The sequence below is a fragment of the Pituophis catenifer genome, unplaced genomic scaffold (genome assembly GCF_029215685.1).
Source record: "Pituophis catenifer annectens isolate HBS135680 unplaced genomic scaffold, rPitCat1.0.hap2 SCAF_10, whole genome shotgun sequence".
In the NCBI taxonomy this organism is placed as follows: domain Eukaryota; kingdom Metazoa; phylum Chordata; class Lepidosauria; order Squamata; family Colubridae; genus Pituophis; species Pituophis catenifer.
The window spans coordinates 20,443,144-20,462,111 of NW_027256890.1; the positions used below are offsets into that span (position 1 = coordinate 20,443,144).

General features: G+C 44.9%; 1 protein-coding gene across 2 annotated transcripts in view; it reads right to left on the reverse strand.

The window, feature by feature from the left end:
- GON4L (gon-4 like) overlaps positions 1 to 18,968 on the reverse strand; it is a 35,899-nt gene that overhangs the window by 13,186 nt on the left and 3,745 nt on the right. For both annotated transcript variants that reach the window (XM_070950885.1, XM_070950886.1), the window contains exons 4-20: positions 18,410 to 18,630; positions 16,911 to 16,985; positions 15,888 to 15,938; positions 15,102 to 15,152; positions 14,383 to 14,478; positions 13,078 to 13,194; positions 12,480 to 12,653; positions 11,124 to 11,316; positions 10,325 to 10,426; positions 8,959 to 8,999; positions 8,768 to 8,871; positions 6,447 to 6,645; positions 6,190 to 6,276; positions 4,439 to 4,610; positions 2,753 to 2,897; positions 1,535 to 1,685; positions 411 to 527 (exon numbers count right to left, since the gene is read on the reverse strand). In XM_070950885.1, the coding sequence (XP_070806986.1) occupies positions 411 to 527; positions 1,535 to 1,685; positions 2,753 to 2,897; positions 4,439 to 4,610; positions 6,190 to 6,276; positions 6,447 to 6,645; positions 8,768 to 8,871; positions 8,959 to 8,999; positions 10,325 to 10,426; positions 11,124 to 11,316; positions 12,480 to 12,653; positions 13,078 to 13,194; positions 14,383 to 14,478; positions 15,102 to 15,152; positions 15,888 to 15,938; positions 16,911 to 16,985; positions 18,410 to 18,630 (2,096 nt within the window). The remainder of the gene's footprint in view (positions 1 to 410; positions 528 to 1,534; positions 1,686 to 2,752; positions 2,898 to 4,438; positions 4,611 to 6,189; positions 6,277 to 6,446; positions 6,646 to 8,767; positions 8,872 to 8,958; positions 9,000 to 10,324; positions 10,427 to 11,123; positions 11,317 to 12,479; positions 12,654 to 13,077; positions 13,195 to 14,382; positions 14,479 to 15,101; positions 15,153 to 15,887; positions 15,939 to 16,910; positions 16,986 to 18,409; positions 18,631 to 18,968) is intronic.

An 18,968-nucleotide genomic window follows, 5' to 3' on the forward strand; every position in this document is an offset into this window, starting at 1 on the left:
TAAATATACTTCAATTAAAAAAAGACCAAGAAAGTTATTTCTCCCCCCGTTTTTTTTTTTCCCCAGCCTCCAGCCGAGGTGAATTTTATACGTTAAAAGTTAAATTTATTTGCTATTGGAACCCCCTTTTTCTCTTTTGTCGTAGGCTAATTTTTGTGGTTAGTGCCGTTTTGTTTGTTTTTCTGTTGTCGTATTTGACCTTCACGTGACAAAATAAATATACTTTAAAAAAGAGAGAGAGTCCCAGAAAGGTGGAATTACAGAGATTTCCCTAAAGGATTTTTAACGCCTGCCTGATAATAACAGGCCGTCCTTGACTTACATCTGTTAAGCGGAGCAGGAAAATATGTTGTGGTGCCACACAATTGTGAAGCAAAGCCTCACATGACACATCCAACACCACAATTTACCTTTAACCAGAAGGGCAACAGATGTTCTTCCTGTTCCGCAGGCGGCTTCCAATCTCCGGGCTGGATTTCCTCGCAAAGCCGGGGCAAAACCGGAAGTTGCTTCGTGGTTTTATAATACTGGAAAATCGAGATAAGATCGGGAAGAAGCGATAAAAGAACAGATCAATCGGACTTCTGACCTTGCCTACTGATCTATAGAGAAGGGAAGTCCTCAAATTACGACCGCAATCGAGCGCCAGATTTCTGTGTGGCTAAGCGAGACATTTCTCGAGTGAGTTTTTGTCCCATTCTAGATTTCTCCTCCGAGAAGCTTCTTCAGCTCTGACTGGATGGAGGGGAATGGAAGGATTGATACTCCTTGCAGACAGCTGGTCGTTTGCATCCTTTTCGAGGGTCGTTGAGGCCACTTGGAGGTTTACCTGTGTCCTCGGGGTCACCTGAGTGGTGTAAATAGGGTGTGGAGCCTTCTTGGAACTGCTGAAAGGATTGTGTGGTAGATTGGAGATAGACGATGTCTTATCCCTCCCCCTCTGTTGAGGGAGGGCTGTTCAATTTGGACCGAGATGGCCTCTTGGACCTCTCTCTCAAACCAGCGGTCCTCTCTGTCCAAAACGTGGACTTTGCTGTCTTCAAAAGAGCGGCCTTTTTCTTTGAAATGCAGATGGGCTGCTGAATCTTGTCCTGATGGGTTTGTTCTGTTATGTTGTGCCATGTGTTTGTGAAGTGGCTGTTTTGTTTCCCCAATGTACACCATCTATCTCTAGTCTACAACAGTCCCTTCAGCAGTTCCAAAAAGGCTCCACACCCCATTTGCACCACTCAGGTGACACCGAGGACGCAGATAAACCTCCAAGTGGCCTCAATGACCCTCTAAAAAGGATGCAAATGACCATGGAAGGAGTATCAATCCTTCCATTCTCCACCATCCAAGTCAGAGCTGAATGAGAAGCGAAACGTTTTCAAAAGGAAAAACCAGAAAGTCCAGTTGCCTCTTGAAAAGAAAAAAGCACCTTGGGGACAACCGTGACCTGGATGATGGAGGATCTCGATAGGAATTCCTCAACAGACCATGGTTTAATTTAATCAAGAAGAATCCAGAAAAGAAGGCTTTAGTGGGAACTGACCCGGATGATGTTGTCGGGAACTCGATTCATGTTCCGGTTCTTGATCCGTCCCGTCAGCTGGTGGGCTGTCTTGGTGGTCAGAAGGTATTTACTGATGAGGGGCTTGGGGAAGTCGGTGCCTTCGAAGTGTTTGAGACCCAGCGCTAACAAGCTGAAACGAGGAAAAGGAAGGCGAGTCAGGAAGGACTGGGAACATCGGGAACAATACAAGTAGTCCTTGACTTATGAGTTTGTTTAGTGACCGTTCAAAGTTATGACGACCCTGATAAAAAAAGGAGACTTAGGACAGTTAGTCCTTGACTTACAATAGTTCATTTAGTGACAGTTCAAAGTTACAACGGCCCTGATAAAAAAAGGGGGACATCGCTGCTGGTGTTCAGTTAGGCTAGTGACAACGTACAGAATAGAAATAATAGAAATAGAGATAGAGAATAGAATAAGAATAGAATTAGAAGAATAGAAATAGAATAGAAATAGAATAAAACAGAATAGGGTAGAATAAGAATAGAATAGAAGTAGAATATAATAAAATAAAATATTAGAATAGAAATAGAAGAATAGAACAGAATAAAACAGAATAGAATAAGAATTAGAATAGAAATAGAACAGAATAAAACAGAATAAGAAATAGATTAGTAATAGAAGAATAAAACAGAATAGAATATGAATTAGAATAGAAATAGAATAGAAATAGAAGAATAGGACAGAACACAATAAAATAGAATAAGAATAGAATAGAAATAGAATAAAACAGAATAGAATTAGAATAGAATTAGAATAGAATAAAATAAAAATTAGAATAGAAATAGAATAGAAATAGAAGAACGAAACAGAATAAAACAGAAAACAGAATAGAATAGAAATAGAAGAATAAAACAGAATAGAATAGAATAAGAAATAGAATAGAAATAGAAGAATAAAACAGAATGGAATAGAATAAGAAATAGAATAGAAATAGAAGAATAAAACAGAATGGAACGGAATAGAATAGAATAGGAAATATGGAAGGGAAGGGAAGGGAAGGGAAGAATTGAAAGGGAACTTGGAGGTCTTCTAGTCCAACCCCCTACTCAGGCAAAGAAACCCTATAACATTTCAGAGAAACGGTTGTTGACAAATGTTAAGAGCTTGAATCGAACTCCCTGATGACTAAACCTCGACGTACGACCAAAATTGGGCCCCAGAATTTCCACCGTTACGTCAGGCAGATGTACGTACTTATCTTCTCCTTTGGTGAAGACGATCTTGTCCCGGGGAGTTTTGGCCTTGAAGGAGCAGGTGGGCAGCAGCTCCGGGTACAGGAAAACTCTGCGCGTGGCCAGGATCCAGGCCACTTGTTTGGGCAAGCAAGCAAAATCGGTCACTAAAAGAATCAAGTGAGAGAGAGAGAGAATCGGAAGGAGAAGATGATAATAATCCGTTTTTTAATTCCTTTCTTGCAACGTTCAGAAAAAGTTCAGGATCGGGATTTGGGAAAGTGGTTTTAGTTTATTAAAAAAAAAAAAAAGAAATACGAAAAAAATATTTTATTAAAAATATGAAAAAATGAAAAAAAATCCTCTCCACCTCTTTCTCAAAATCGCACCTTGACTTACAAACCTTTGTTTAATAACCATCTGAAGTTTTACGACACTTAAAAAACTGACTTTGGACCAGTCCTCACACTTATGACCACTGCAGCATCCCTACAGTCACCTGATCAAGGTTCGGACGTATGTTTGGCAACTGACTCATATTTATGACGGTTGTAGGGTCCTCCAGGGGTGTTGGTCATGTGACGACCCCCCCGTTTTGCGACCTTCTGACCGGCAGTCAACGGGGAAGCCAGATTCACTGAACGACCCTGTTGCTAACTTAACCACCGCATGGATTCGCTTAATGACTGTGGCAAGGAAGGTCTTAAACATGGGGCCAAACGCACCAAACCGATGTCTCACTTGTGACAAGAAATTATAGCCATAAGTCGAGGACTCTGTGTGGATTTTTTTTTTTGGCATGGATTTTCAAGAGTGTCGCTCGATGTCTTCCTTGTTTTCTTAATAATTCCTTACCCACTCAATTACCATATTTTTTGGACTATAAGATGCCTTTTTGGTCTCCCAAAATGGGGGTGAAAATGTCTGTGCGTCTTATAGACTGAATATTGCTGAAGCCCCGCCCACCCACCAGCCATTTTGGGGCCTCCGCACGCCCTGTTGTTGGGCCTTTCTTTGGCCTTTTTTTGGCCCTTTTTGGCCCATTTCTTTGGTTAAAAACATCCCAAAAGAAATCCTCAAAAATGGGCTGAGAAAAGCCCCCAAAACGGGCCAAAAAAGCCCCCAAAACGGCATGAAAAAAGCCTCAAAAAATGGGCTGAGGAAAGCCTCAAAAACGGGCAGAAAAAAGGACAGAAAATGGGACGCATGGAGGCAAAAACGTTTTTTTGTTGTTGTTTTCCTCTTCTAAATACTGAAAAATATGGTATTTTAAAATTATTATTATTATTATTATTTTTATTGAAAAAGTTTTTCAAATACAGATTTTTCCCCACTTTTTTTTCCCCCCTCCTCCCTAACCCCCCGTCACCCTCCCCTCCCCCCATGGCTTCTCCAAAATAAAATCCAAATTGATATCAAATTATATAATACTTTACCATCCTTTTACACCACCACCCCACATGCTAACCATTTCTTTTCTAACATTATTATTGTATCCCCCCTATATTATACATTTCAAAGCAACCTTCAGCTATATAACTATATAATAAATCCTAATTTAACATTTATTCAACTCATAATCTACCCATTTCTTCCACCCCCATACATATATCTCTTAATTCATATCTTTTACGTATATTTATATCTGAACATAACATAACAAAATAATTATTAAATAATCTAAATTTACGAGAGGGAGACACTCAACTGTTCTTTTTGACGGCTTTCCGGGGGCTCCACTCGATCTTGACGTGAGCGTGGAAATCTTTGATCAGCTGCAGAGATTCCTTCAAGTTAAAAGGCTGGAAACAGGTCTGGAATCCGGGGCTGGAAGGCTGGCTGAGGAGAAGGGAGCTCTTGGCAAAGCTTTCCAACTCGTTCTGAGGAAGGGAAGGAGGAAAAACACGCTGAAAATCACACCGGAGGGTGAAGGAAGGGTTGGGGAGGGTTCAAGGAAGCAGGGCAGGTATCCATCTGGATTCGTTCCTCCAATTTTTCAGCCCAAGCTCAAAAAACATGGGACTTCAGTTCAGCCTGAAGTTGAAGGAGAAAGATGGAGGAGGAGGAGATGGAGAAAGACAAGAAGGTGATGAAGGAGGAGAAGAAAGACAAGGGGGAGGAGATGGAGAAGATAGACAAAGAAAGAGAAGATGAAAAAGGACAAAGGGAAGGTAGTTGAGGAGAAAGAGAAGACAGAGGCAGACAAGAAGGAGAAGACTGAAGAGGAGCAGGAGATAGACAAGGAGGAAAAGAAGGCAAAGAGAGAAGATATAGAAGAAGACAGACAAGGAAGAGACAAGGAGAAGATGAAGAAGGAAAAGGAGAAGGAAGAGATGGAGAAGGACAAGGAGAAGAAGATGATGGAGGAGATGGAAATAGATGAGGAGGAGGAGATGAGGAGGGGAAGACAGACAAGGAGGAGGTCAAGACAATGGAGGAGATGGAGAAAGGGAAGATGGAGAAGGAGGAAAAGATGCAGAAGGACAAGGAGAAGAAGAAGAGGGAGGACATGGAAATAGAGGACGACAATGAGAAGATGCAGGGAAAGATAGACAAGGAGGAGGAGAATACGGTGGAGGACGAGAAGATGGAGGAGAAGAAGAGAAGATGGAGAAGGAGAAAGAGGACAAGAAGAAGAGGAGAAAGACAAGGAGGAGGAGGAGATGGAGAAGATAGACAAAGAAAGAGAAGATGAAAAAGGACAAAGAGAAAAGATAGTTGAGGAGAATGAGGACAGAGGCAGACAAGACGGAGAAGATTGAAGAGGACAAGAAGGAAGAGGAGGAAGACATAGACAAGGAGGAAGAGAAGACGAAGAGACGAGGAGATATAGAGGGAGAAGACAGAAAAGGAGGAGAATAGAGAAGGAGAAGATGGAGGAGAAGCAAAAGGAGAAGCAAAAGCTGGAGAAGGACAAGGAGAAGAAGAAGATGGAGGAGATGGAAATAGATGAAGAGGATGAGAAGATGGAGGGAAAGACAGACAAGAAGGAGAAGACGTGGAGGACGAGAAGATGGAAAACAGGAAGAGAAGGAGATGAAGGAGGAGGAGAAAAAGGAGGTGGAGGACAAGGAGAAGAAGAAGAGAAGATGGAGGAGGAGGAGAAAGAGGAAGGGGAAGATGGAGGAGAAGATAGAGAAGAAGGAAAAGGAGAAGGAAAAGATGCAGAAGGACAAGGAGAAGGAAAAGATGGAGGACGTGGAAATAGAGGATGAGAAGATGGAGGGATAGACAAGAAGGAGGAGAAAACGTGGATGACGAGAAGATGGAGAAGAGATGGAGGAGGAGAAAGAGGAGGAGATGGAGGACAAGGAGAAGAAGAAGAGGAGGAGAAAGAGAAGGAGGAGATGGAGAAGGGGAAGGAGAAGGAGAAGATAGAGGAGGAAGAGGGAAAGACGGAGAAGGACCAAGAGGAGGAGCTCATCTGAAGCACATTCACTCTCAAAAGTCAGAAATTACCAGGAAGAGCCGGGCAGTGCTGGCCTCGGAGTTCAGGCTCGGGTTGCAACTGGCCAGGAGGTGAACCTGAGTCAGAAGCTGCACGTGCTGGAACAGTTGGGGAGAGAGAGGTCAGTGGTCAGAGCAGCAGACACCCCGTTCCCAAAAACCACCCGCCCCGGAGTCGGAGAGCTAAAGCTTAGGGGCAAGCGTCCTGTGGAACGGGGAAGAATTCCTCCGGCGGAGGAAACCCTCTTTCGGGGTACAGGACACCCAACCTGTTGCATTTGCTGCTGCAGCCTCTTCCTCTGCCCGGCGTCCAGCGCCAGGGTCTGGGCCGCCTTCTCGTTCCGCAGCTTGGACCTCTCCATCTCCTGGGGCAGCTTGACCGTCGACTTCTTCACCCGCAGCTGCTCCAGCTGTTCCTTCACCGTCCGGTGTTGTTCGTTCAACAGATTGGCCAAGGGTTCTTCGAACCTGCGCCGAGGGGGAGGGGGGGTGAAGATAGGATGGGGCTGGTGGTACCAGGTTTGGGGATGCTAACCCCACCACGTGCCCTGCCGTCTTCTCCCTCCTCTTAGAGAAACAAGGTCCTTCTAGAAGCATGTTTAAGAAGCCAAATTTAATTATTTTAAATCTATTTTTAATCGTACTTTATGTATAAATGCTTTTATTTTGGCTGTTCACCGCCCTGAGTCCGAAAGGAGAAGGGCGGTATAGAAATTCGAATAATAATAATAAAATAAAATAAATAAATGTTCTGACCTAGGCTCCGTTAAAAAGCTGGAATTGGTCCAGGCAATAAAACCTCTTTTATTTACCTGACTCTGAATTCCTTTCATTCACAGTCGGCAAGGCCTGTCCAAGCAGTCTTTCAAAGGAATATTTATCAACACAGACCTCATCTCGCTTGGCAAGCTGCCACGTAACTAGTTTCCAAACGCAGTACAAGGCCAAACTTGGCACAGAGTCTCGGAACGAACGAATTGTTTCCTGCAAAAGCTGGAACGGGCTCCAGCTGTTCCTCTGCCTCACTGCTGTCTAGCTCCCTCTTTGCCTCCGACGCACAGCCCTCGTCCGAGCTTTCCCCAGCCCCCAGGACTAGCCCATGTTCCTCCCCAATCTCCTCACTGTCCGACTCTGCTGTTGGCTCCGCTGGCGGGCCACAATAGGGGGGGAGGGCCCTTTGGGATGGGAGGGAGTCAAGGGGTTGGGAAGGACGGCGCCCCGAAGGTTTCTCTCTTGCGTGAGTGGAGGAAAGCTTTCTTAACAGCTTGTCTCGCTTAGCAGCGGGAATTTTTGGGGCTCGATGGTGGTCGTAAGGCGAGGAATTGTGTATTTCTTGATAACCCGGTTCCCCGACTGTAGCTAGGCAGAGGTGATCTTGCCATCCGCTTCTGATACTGCTCAGTCTAGAAGGGAGGCGAAGGCCCAGCCAATTTTATTCTATCTCCCTTCCCAAACAGGGTTGCCGTTCCTTTCGGGCCCCCTGCCCCACAGATAAGGAGACCTCAGCCCTCAAACAGACAAGAGCCTATATCGATCAGACTTGGGGGTCAGCACAGAGACGGGAAAGCTGTGTGGAACTTCAACTCCCAGCATGCCTCGCCAGTAGTGAGGCATTCTGGGAGTTGAAGTTCAGTGAAAGGCCATTGCTTGCCCACCAACTGACCACAACTGCTAATAAGATATATATAGAATTGAAATTCCACGTACCGAAGAACAGGTACCCCTGTAATCGCTATTATCCTGAATTACAGGTAGGCCTCAACTTACAACCATCCGTTTAGCGACCATTCAAAGGCGCTGAAAACAATTTAACCTGCAATTGCTTCTCGCGCTTATGACCGTTGTGGCATCCCCCTAAATCATCTTCTTTTCACGACCCCATAATCCCTTGCATCAGGGTGGAGTCTGGGCAACTGAATGGAGCTAGCAGTGTTTATTGGCCGGATGCTCTTCCTGTCACCAGTGCGGAGTTTTGTTCAGCAGATTAATATTCTCATTGTGCCCAGAGAGAGAAATATCTGCCTCTACCTAGGATCGAACTCACAGCCTCCTGATTGTGTGGTGAGAGCTTAACCTCTAGGCCGCCACACCACTCCTGGCATCCCCATAGATACGTGATCAAAAATTCAGCTGGCGTTTCTATATACAACGGTTGTGTCACATGATCCCAATTTGTGACCTTCTCGGCCGGCTTCCCACAAGCAAAAGTCAAAGGAGGAAGCCGGATTCGCTTAGCGGCACTGTGATTCGTTTAACAACTGCGGTGATCTGCTTAGCAACAGTGACAAAAAGGACGTTAGGTATACCGTGGGCTCATTCGCCAGAGTCAAATTCCTTTGGTGTGTCCAATCACGCTTTGGCCAATAAGGAATATTCCTATTCCTAAAATTGGGAACAACTCACTTAACAACGGTTTTGCTTAGCAACGGAACGTCTGCTCCTATTTGTGGATGCAAATCAAGGACCGCCTGCAAGGTTTTTCGCTAGAAGCATGGAAATAAAAGGAGAAATTGCTCCCTTTATCCTGTTTGACGGACACCTGTCTGTTAAGACAATCATGAAAATAAGAGGGCAGGTGAGGCTGTTTTACCTGAGCACCTGAGGGGTATTAAAATTGGGCCGGGCCTCAGCGGTGCCCTCTTCGTCTTCCTGTCCATCATCCTCTACGTTAGGGAAGCTGATTTCATCCTGAAACTGATTTTGGAAAATTGAGCTTACAAAAGCAGGCACTGGCCGGCGACTTCGCTGGATCCGTTCCAACGGAGGGCCAGGAAGACTCACCGTTTCAAACAGCTCCTCCATCAGCTCGTTCACTTCTTTCTCTGTGGGACACAAAAATGGAGAGGAGGGTCAGTGAAATCACCGGACTTCTGGCTGCGACGTCTTAAAAACGCCTGAAAACGTTGTTTTTTAACAAAAGTTGTTTGCAGTTATAGATACACAGATAAGACACCGTTGGAAGGTAGATATCTACTCTGTTTCCCCGAAAATAAAACCCTGTCTTATATTTTTTTGAACCCTGAAATAAGCGCTTGGCCTTATTGCTATGCGCTCAAAAGCCCAATTGGGCTTATTATCAGGGGATAATGTCTTATTTTGGGGAAAACAGGGTAGATGGATGGATGGGATATAGATAACAGAATGGTAGAATGATAAGATACCACAGGTAGGTAGGAAGGAAGGTAGATAGATAGATGGGATATAGATAATAGAATGTTAGAATGATAGATAGATGGGTAGATGGGATATAGGTAATAGAATGGTAGATAGATACCATAGATGATAGATAGATAGATAGATAGATAGATAGATAGATAGATAAACAGATAGACAGACAGACGGACAGACGGACGGGATATAGATGATAGAATGATAGATACCATAGGTAGGTAGATAAATGGGATATAGATGATAGAATGATAAAAAGATAGATGGATGGATGGATGGGATATAGATAACAGAATGATAGAATGATAGATAACATAGATAGATAAATAGATGGATGGATGGATAATAGAATGATAGAGATAATGGAAAGAAAGATGATAAAATGATAGATATGATATAGATATGGATGATGATGCTATAGAGATAGAGATAGAAATAGAGATAGATAGATAGATTGATTAAAGATAGATAGATAGATAGATAGATAGATAGATAGATAGATAGAGATAGATAGATAGATAGATAGATAGATAGATAGATAGATAGGATATAGATAATAGAATGATAGAAAGGTAGATGGATGAATGGATGGATGGATGGATGTAGAGATAGATAATCGAATGATAGAGATGATAGAAAGAAAGATGATAGAATGATAGATATGATATAGATATGGATGATGTAGAAATAGAGATAGATAGATGATAGATAGATAGGTAGGTAGGTAGGAAGATAGATGATAGATAAATAGATAGATAGATAGATAGATAGATAGATAGATAGATAGATAGATAGATAGATAGAATTAACCTTTATTGTCATTTTTTACTGTGGAAACACTGGCACACATTAAAAATGAAATTCTGTTGCCTGCTGGTCATGTAGTGTCTTGACATACGACTGCAATGGCTTATGACCACAACTCCAGGCTGTCTTGTGGTCGTAAAACGAGGACTAATCGCAGACAAGGGGAACGTACTTGTGATTCTGACGGCACGGTCGTTCCTGAAGTCTTCCGTGTCCGGTTCATCCAGATCTTCCAAAAAATTATATTCGGGATCATCGTCATCGTCAGCTTCATCTGGAGGAGGGAAAAAAAGGCCATTATCTTAACGAGAGAATTCCTTCCAACGATGCTTCGGAAAGTATCAATCCTTCCATTCTCCTCCATCCAGTCAGAACTGAAGAAGCTTCTTGGATGAGAAGTGAAACGTCTTCAAGAGAAAAAAACCAGAAAGTCCATTTTGTCAGGTTTCGGTGTCATCTCAAATAAATTGCATTTCCAAACAAATAGTCTTCGATGAAATCTTTCATTTATTAAGCACGACAATCTGTCCCCGACTGCGTCGTAGCCAACACTGACTTCCTGACCCCAAACCTTCCCTTTCCGTTCCCCAATTCTCTGCGTCTCATTGGCCCTCTTCCAAATCACTCTCCCCATATCTACTACTTCAGCTCCCAGGAATGTCCCCCCTCCCATCCCATCTCCTAGGGGATATTATCTTCAGGGAAAATAAGTAGGTGAAAAGTCAAGCGTCCTCTTGCCAGCTGCCCCCTCTTCTCCTCCTTATGTCAGCACTGGAACGAATGTAGTTTGGAATGCTGACACACTTGCCTCCTGAAAAAGCACCTTTGACCTGGATGACGGAGAATCTCTACAGACGTCAACCCTCAACTTTTCACTTTTTCCAGAATAATACAAAACTAGCCATTTCTATAAAACCAAATCAGTTGTAATCAGTAAACCCCAAAATTGAAGATCTGGAGTTCGAACTTGCCTTCGTTTTCCACGTCGTCGTTCATCAGCCCGCCCAGCCATTGCTTCCACTCTTCGTCGTCCGCCGTATTGGGGTCGTACATGTCTGGAGTGATGTCCGGAGCCCGAAGTTCGGCCTCCAACTGACCGAGGGGCACGTCTTTCAGGGGTCTCTTGGATCGGGTGCGGAAGGCAATTAAGCTGTCTTCCAGAGGCTGGGAAGGAAAGGGAGCGTCTTAACATTGGAAGAGGTTCTCGCGAGAAAAATTCCCACGGTCTTCTTTAACGAGATTTATTGAAGATGAAAAACATGCGGTGATAAGAATTGCTGGCAACGGAAGCATTTGCCACTCGCAACAAATAATGACCTAAAGACTCCGAGTTCTAATCCTACTTTAAGCATGAAAGGCAGCGGGGTGACTTTTGGCCAATCATCAAGAGGCTGTGAGGTCTAGTCCCGCCTTAAGCATGAATGAAAGACGGCGGGGTGATTTTGGGCCAATCATCAGGAGACTGGGAGTTCTAGTCCTGCCTTAGCCATGGAGACCGGCTGGATGTGACTTTGCACCAATCAACAGGAGATTGTGAGTTCTAGTCCTGCCATGAAGGCCAGCTAGGTGACTTTGGACCAATCACCAGGAGACTGGGAGTTTTAGTCCTGCCATGAAGGCCAGCTAGGTGACTTTGAGCCAATCACCAGGAGACTGGGAATTCTAGTCCTGCCTTAGCCATGGAGGCCAGCTGGGTGTGACTTTGGGCCAATCACCAGGAGATTGTGAGTTCTAGTCCTGACATGAAGGCCGGCTAGGTGACTTTGGGCCAATCCCCAGGAGACTGGGAGTTCTAGTCCTGGCGTGAAGGCCAGCTAGGTGACTTTGGGCCAATCCCCAGGAGACTGGGAGTTCTAGTCCTGCCTTAAGCATGAAAGTCAGCTGGGTGACTTTGGGCCAATCCCCAGGAGACTGGGAGTTCTAGTCCTGCCGTGAAGGCCGGCGAGGTGACTTTGAGCCAATCCCCAGGAGATTGTGAGTTCTAGTCCTGCCATGAAAGCTGGCTGGGTGATTTTGGGCCAGCCCGTCCCTCTCAACCCATCCCACCTCCCCAGGTTCGGGTGAAAACAGAAGGAAGAAGTATTGGGTATGCTCCCCACCTTACTTATAAAGTAAGAAAAGCAGAATAATAATAATAATAATAATAATAATAATAATAATAATAATAATAATAATAATAATAATAATAATAATAATAATAATAATAATTCAAAATTACAGTCGTTCTCGCGAGTCCTAAGGGGTGTTTCCCAGGGAGGGCTAAGAGCTGATCTTGGAAGCTGGGCTTCCTTCCCGTCGGAGCGAACAGGATATTCGCTAGATCTCACCTGGTAGGAATCCATGCAGACGGGGCTGGAGGCCAGTTCTTCGTCGACGGCATGGAGCTTCTCCATGAAAACGGTGTCCTTGTTTTGCTTGGGCTTGGGGGGCGGCGGTGGGCCCATAGGGATGACCTCGGCACTGACGTGTCGCTGGGCCGGAGGGCTGGACCCCTTCTCGGCCTGGACGAGAAAAAAACCGGAATGGCTTCAGGACCGAAAACGATCTCCTGAATTGTTAAAAGGTTTCTGCTAATTCCTTACAGGGAGTCCTCAACTTACGACCGCAACGGGGCCCGAAATTGATGTTGCTAAGTGAGACGTTTGCGAAGGGAGCCTTGCCCAGTTTTACGACTTTTCTCCCCGCGTTTATTTCATTTTATTTCTTTATTGAGGGGACTTATATCGCCGCCTATCCGGGAGTGAAATGCTCGATCCGGTCGAGCCGGTCCGAAAACTCAACAGGGAAAGCCAGATTCGCTTAAGGACTGCCTGATTCACTTCACAACGGCGGTGCTTCGCCGAACAACCAGAGCAAGCACGTGGGAGGAAAGCAGGGGATTGAGGAAGTGAAGACACCCCATCCCCAACACCTCTCCCCGCTTACCTCCAAGGGGGCCACTCCTTCCTCGTCCGTCTCCACCATATCCGACGGTCTCGAACGAAAGCGCTTGGGCCCCCGAGGGGACGAGGTATTGCTTTCGACATCGCTTTCCAATAAACTCTTGGGAGGGGGGGGGGGGGAAAGAAGCAACAGGGAAGGAAATCAGACGGAGTTTGTATGGGTGTGTGACTGTGTGTGTGATTGTGTGTGTGCTGCTGCTGCTGCTGCTGCTGATCGGTCTCCCCTGGTCACGCTACCGGCAGCCACGGCAGAACCGATGGGAGAGAATAACAGAGTTTGGGAAGGGACCTCGGAGATCTTCTGGTCCAATCTTTTGCTCGAGCAGGAGACCCTAGACCATGTCAGATAACTGGTTGTCCAATCTTTTCTTGAAAACCTCCAGTGATGGGGAAGGGAGGGAGGGAGGGAGGGAGGGAGGGAGGGAAGGAAGGAAGGGAGGGAGGGAGGGAGACAGAGGAAGGAGAGAGAAAAGAAGGAAGAATAGCAGATTAACAGAATTGGAAGGGACTTTGGAGGCCTTCTAGTCCAACCTCCTGGGAGGGAGGGAGGGAGGGAAGTAAGGAGAGAGAAAGAAAGAAAGAAAGAAAGAAAGAAAGAAAGAAAGAAAGAAAGAAAGAAAGAAAGAAAGAAAGAAAGAAAGAAAGAAAGAAGCAGAATAGTTGGGAGAGACATTAGGCCTTCTAGTCCAACCCCCTACTAGACCGTTTCAGACAAGTGACTGTCCAGTCTTTTCTTGAAAACCTCCAGTGATGGGGAAAAAAGGAAGGAAGGAAGGAAGGAAGGAAGGAAGGAAGGAAGGAAGGAAGGAATAGCACTAGCCCATAGACTTATATACCGCTTCGCAGGGCTTCACAGCCCTCTCTAAGCGGTTTAGAGTCAGTCTATCGCCCTCAACCATCTGGCTCCTCATTTTACCGACCTCGGAAGGACGGAAGGCTGAGTCAAACTTGAGCCTGGCGAGATTCGATCTGCCGAATATTATTTATTGTTATATAAATAAACCCCCCTCTGGATAAACGCCCCTTCAAAATTGGAATCCAAAATATCGCGCGGATTCGGCCCCATTTTGAAAACCAAAGCGTGAAAACCTTTTTGAGTGTCAGCTTAACCGGCGGGTGACATGTTTTTCCTGGTATTTTGATTAAAAGATTTGATGGTTTAGCTTCTCGGGCTGATGGGCTGAAAAATCCCCTCCAGCAGAAATCTAGTTCTATTCCTTGAGATGCTAGACTTCTGCGTGCAGGGACGGTTTGTTTTTTTTCCCCCGCCTCCATTTGCAAAGCTTACCTCTTCCGCCGTTTCGTCTTCTTCGTCCTCTTCCGGTTGGTATTCCTCGTCGGAGGAATCGTCGTCTTCGAGCGGGATGTCGACGAACTGAGGGGGCTGCAGCGATGGGGAAGTGGGGGGGGACAAGGAAAAGTGAGTTTTCACAGAGAGAGAGAAAAGAGGGCGGGAAAGGAGCTTCCGTGGATGGGTGAACCCAGGCAAGCCAGAGAGAGAGAGAGGTGAATTTAATTTAATCTTTCTAGTTTTCCATCCGGCAAAAACGTTTTGAAAAGAGTTTATGGAAGAGACTCTTTTGTGGCTCAGGGCTGAAGGAACTGTGGGGGTCCTTGGTGGTCTTGGAGGTTGGTGGCTTTTCTAGCACTGATGACATTACCTAGTTGGGTCGTGAGAGGTCTGCACGGAAAGCAACCCAGCTCGAGAGAGCACCGAAGACCCCACGGTCTTCTTCCCCACCACCCTGCTCTCCTCCGCTCTGCAAAATCCCCTTCCTTCTAGAGCTGATGAGGTTACCTAGTTGGGTGGTGAAACGTCTGGAATAAAACCACCAAGCTCAGAGAGCACCTAAGACCCCACAGATAAAGGAATTTGCTAACTGATCCATTTACCAGCGCAGCAAATATGTGTATTTTCCAGATTTTTATGGGCTTCTATTCCCAACGTATGAAAAAACAATAAAAGGCCTGCCAGAGTATATTATTAAAATCTCAAGAGTAACTAACCTTGAGTTCGTTGGCTTTCTTGATGGGAGAAATATTCCAGGTTGGTATTACCTGAGGAAGCAACACATAGGATTTGGCACCTCTGCCATCAAATACAAAAAAAATAAATAAATCAGGAAGGGCAGGAAAATCAGGAATTCTATGCAGGAAACTCCGCTCTCCCCATTCATTCAGGAATCAATGCTTGCATTCGTTCATTTATAATTAGAATTTTCTGAAAATGGCCCCACGTTTATCCAAGCTGTTTCAGAAAACAGAGAGAATCTGTTGCCGTATCTTAAAAGACTAATAAATAAAAGAAAAACAAGCCATTTTTGGGTAAGCACTAGGCTAGAAAAGGTGAGACGGCGAGTTCTAGTCCCGCCTTAGGCATGAAAGCTCGCTGGGTGACTTTGGGCCAATCACCAGGAGACGGTGAGTTCTAGTCCCGCTTTAGGCATGAAAGCCAGCTGGATTGGATTATTTATAAAAAGAATAAAAGCGGGATAGAAATCAATATTTTAAATTTTAAATCTTCTCCTCTAAATCTTCTCCTCTTTTAAATTTAAATTTTAAATACAAATTTTAATCTGTTTAATTATGGGGTATTTTAAAATTCAGCCAAATCTATTTTAAATTTTGTATCTCTGTGTTTTATCTTCTGGCTATTCGCCGCCCTGAGTCCTTCGGGAGAAGGGAGGTATAGAAATTTAATAATAATAAAAAAAATAAAAATAAAAAAAAAATCCCCACCATTTCGGTATAGGTACGAACGAACGAGCTATACTGCTATTAGGTTTTACTTACCACTCCTTTCTCTACCACTTCTTTCAGCTTGGACCGTGTCATTTTGGGCTCCTGAATTGGGGGAAGGGGGAAAAAGAGAAAGAGAGAGAAGGAAAGAGAGACAGAGAAAGAGGGAAAGAGAGTGAGAGAGTAAGAGAAAAAGGGAGAAAGAGGGTAAGAGAAAGACAGAGAAATAAAGAAAGAGGGAGAGAAGGAAAGAGAAAAAGAATGAGAGAAAAAAGAGAAAGGGGAAGAAAGACAGAGGGAAAGAGAGAAAAAGAGACAAAGAGAGGAGAGAGAAATGGGGAGAGAGAAAATATGAAAGAGAAAGGAAAAGAGACAAAGAGAAATAGAGGAAGAGGAAGAGAAAGAATAGAGAAAAAAGTGAAAGAGAGAGAAAGAGAGGAGAGAGAAAGAGAGATGGAGAAAGAGAAATAAAGAAAAAGAGAGAGGGAAAGAGAAAAAGAGAAAGAATGGGAGAAAAAAGAGAAATAGAAAAGAGAGAAAAAGGGAGAGAAAGAGAGGGAAAGAGAAAAAGGGACAAAGAAAGGAGAGAAATGGGGAGAGAAAAAATGAAAGAGAGAGACATAAAGAAATAGAGGAAAAGGAAGAGAGAAGAGAGAAGAAAAAAGAAAGAGAGAAAAGAGAGATGGAGAAAGAAAAATAAAGAAAGAGGGAGAGGGAAAGAGAAAAAGAGAAAGAATGAGAAAAAGAGAGAAGAAAGGGGAAAAGAGAGAAAAAGAGACAAAGAGAGGAGAGAGAAATGGGGGGAGAAAAAATGAAAGAGAGGGAAAGAGACAAAGAGAAACAGAGGAAGAGGAAGAGAGAATAGAGAGAGAAAAAAGAAAGAGAGAGAGAGAGAGAGAGAGAGAGAGAGAGAGAGAGAGAGAGAGAGAGAGAGAGAGAGAGAGATGGAGAAAACAGTTGTTTAATTTAATTATGATTAGACCTGCTGGATCTATTTTTTTTTCCGCGGAGATACAGGCCCCATCTGAAAATGGCGTCCTCCCCCTTCTCTTCTCTTCCGAGAGCCCCCAGACTCACAAAGACCGGGGCGTCTTCCGTCTCGCTGATGGCAGCTTTCATCATGGCCACCACGTGCTCGTTGGTGATGACTTCCTGCGGGGGGGGAAAAAAAAAAAAAAGAGTTTCTCAACTGGATGATTTCTTTTTAAGCTGCAGCCGTCAATTACGGTGGGTGTTGTGGTCCGCCAGCAGCCTGCAGAGCTGGCAGCGGAGTCGGCCAGTGAGGAGGCTGTGGAGGAACATGGGCCAGTCCTGGAGTCCGGGGAAGGCCTGGACAAGGGCTCTGCGTCAGAGGCAGAGATGGGGCCAGGGCCATCTGGGAGTTATGCACAGACTCCAGAGCCTCCGGACATCAGAGAGGCAGAGGAACAGGAGGAGCCTGTTCCTAGGGTGCGCATATGCAGAGCTGCCAGAAGGCACAAACAGTTAAAACAAAAGGGACGACTCAGGAGTAAGGCCTGGAGTTGATTGGCTCCTCCCATAAGAGGAGCAAAGGCATGTTGGCCCCTTGCAGGAAAGCAACGTTGTTAATTCTGTTCCCAGTCGGCATCTCTGTTTGATTCTGGACTCTGTGGGGCTTTGCCAAGTAGGTCTTTGGCAGCGTGTCAAGGGAGAGAAAGGTTGGTGATTATCCCGAAGGACTTCTCCCTGACTTTTTTGCAACTAATTGGGACTCGGCTGTGAATGAACGTAATTCACAGCTGTTGCAATAAAAGAGGTTTTTGGGACTACTCGTGAGTTTTAATGACTCAGGAAGCCTAGGTCACAACAGGTGGCTGCAGCCAAGCAAGAATGGGAAAAATCTGTAGTCCTCGACTGATGACCATAATTGAGTCCCAAATCTCCCTTGCGAAGCGACGGAAAGGGGAGGGTTGGCAACCGTCTGTGCCACGGTTTTAAGGGTGTCGCTGCAGCCGTTAAGTGAATGATGTGGTCATTAAGCAGATCAGGCTTTCGGTGGAACGGAAGCTTGGCCGAGATGATCAGAAAGGATGATCATGTGACCTGCAACCATCGTTAAGCACACGCCGGTGGCCGAGCGCCCAAATTTTGACCGGGGAGGGGACGCTGACCAACGCTCACGAGGAAATGGTCCTCGACGTACGACTGCAATTGAGCCCAGTATTTCGGTCGCTAAGTGAGACGTTTGTCAAGGGAGTTTTTGCCCCATGTTACGAACTTTCTCGCCACGCTTGTTAAGCGAATCTGGCTTTCCCCCATTGTGACACCCCGCCCCCGGGACCGTCATAAATAGGAGTCAGTTGCCAAGCGTCCGAATTCTGATCACGTGACAATTGCGGCAACAGTCGTTAAGTCACTTTTTTCCCAGTGACGTTGTACCTTCATTTACGGTCACTAAACGGGCGGTTGTTTAAGTCGAGAGCTACCTGTGTTAAGTCATTTTTTCCCCCAGGGCCATTCTAACTTCGAACGATCGTTAAATGAATCGTTGTTAAGTTGAGGACAACCTGTTCATGGATCCAACACCGTCCCCAACAGCCGCGTCCAACACTTACGTGAAGGATGTTTCGTACGTTGACAGCCGTCAAATTGTGCTGCTTCGCCCCGTCTTCCAGCGTGCGGTCCAAAGTTTCGTCCAATTTGAGGTCGCAAGCTAAAGCCCTTCCTCCTTTTCCTCCTTCTCCTCTTCCTCCTCCTTCGTCTTCCTCGGCCGACTTCCCTTCCCATTGCCTTTTAACTCCCTTCCGCCTGGATTTTTTCCCTCCTTCTCGTTTGTCTGCAAAGTAGGGGGAAAAAAAATAAATTGCAAACTGATTGTCAGGGGTCCAAGTAATACGGGTTAATAGAATAGAATTTTAAAGTTAACTTTATAAAGTTGTTGTTGTTGTTGTTGTTGTTGTTGTTATTATTATTATTATTATTATTATTGGTTAATCTTTAGTGAGATTCACAGCCTTTGAGGCTGGTTAATAGCTCAGCAGCTCGAGTCCTAACAAAGGACCTAGGAACTGTTAAGGTTTACTGTTAATATTATTATTATTATTATTATTATTATTATTATTATTATTATTTAATCTTTAGTGAGATTCACAGCCTTTGAGGCTGGTTAATAGC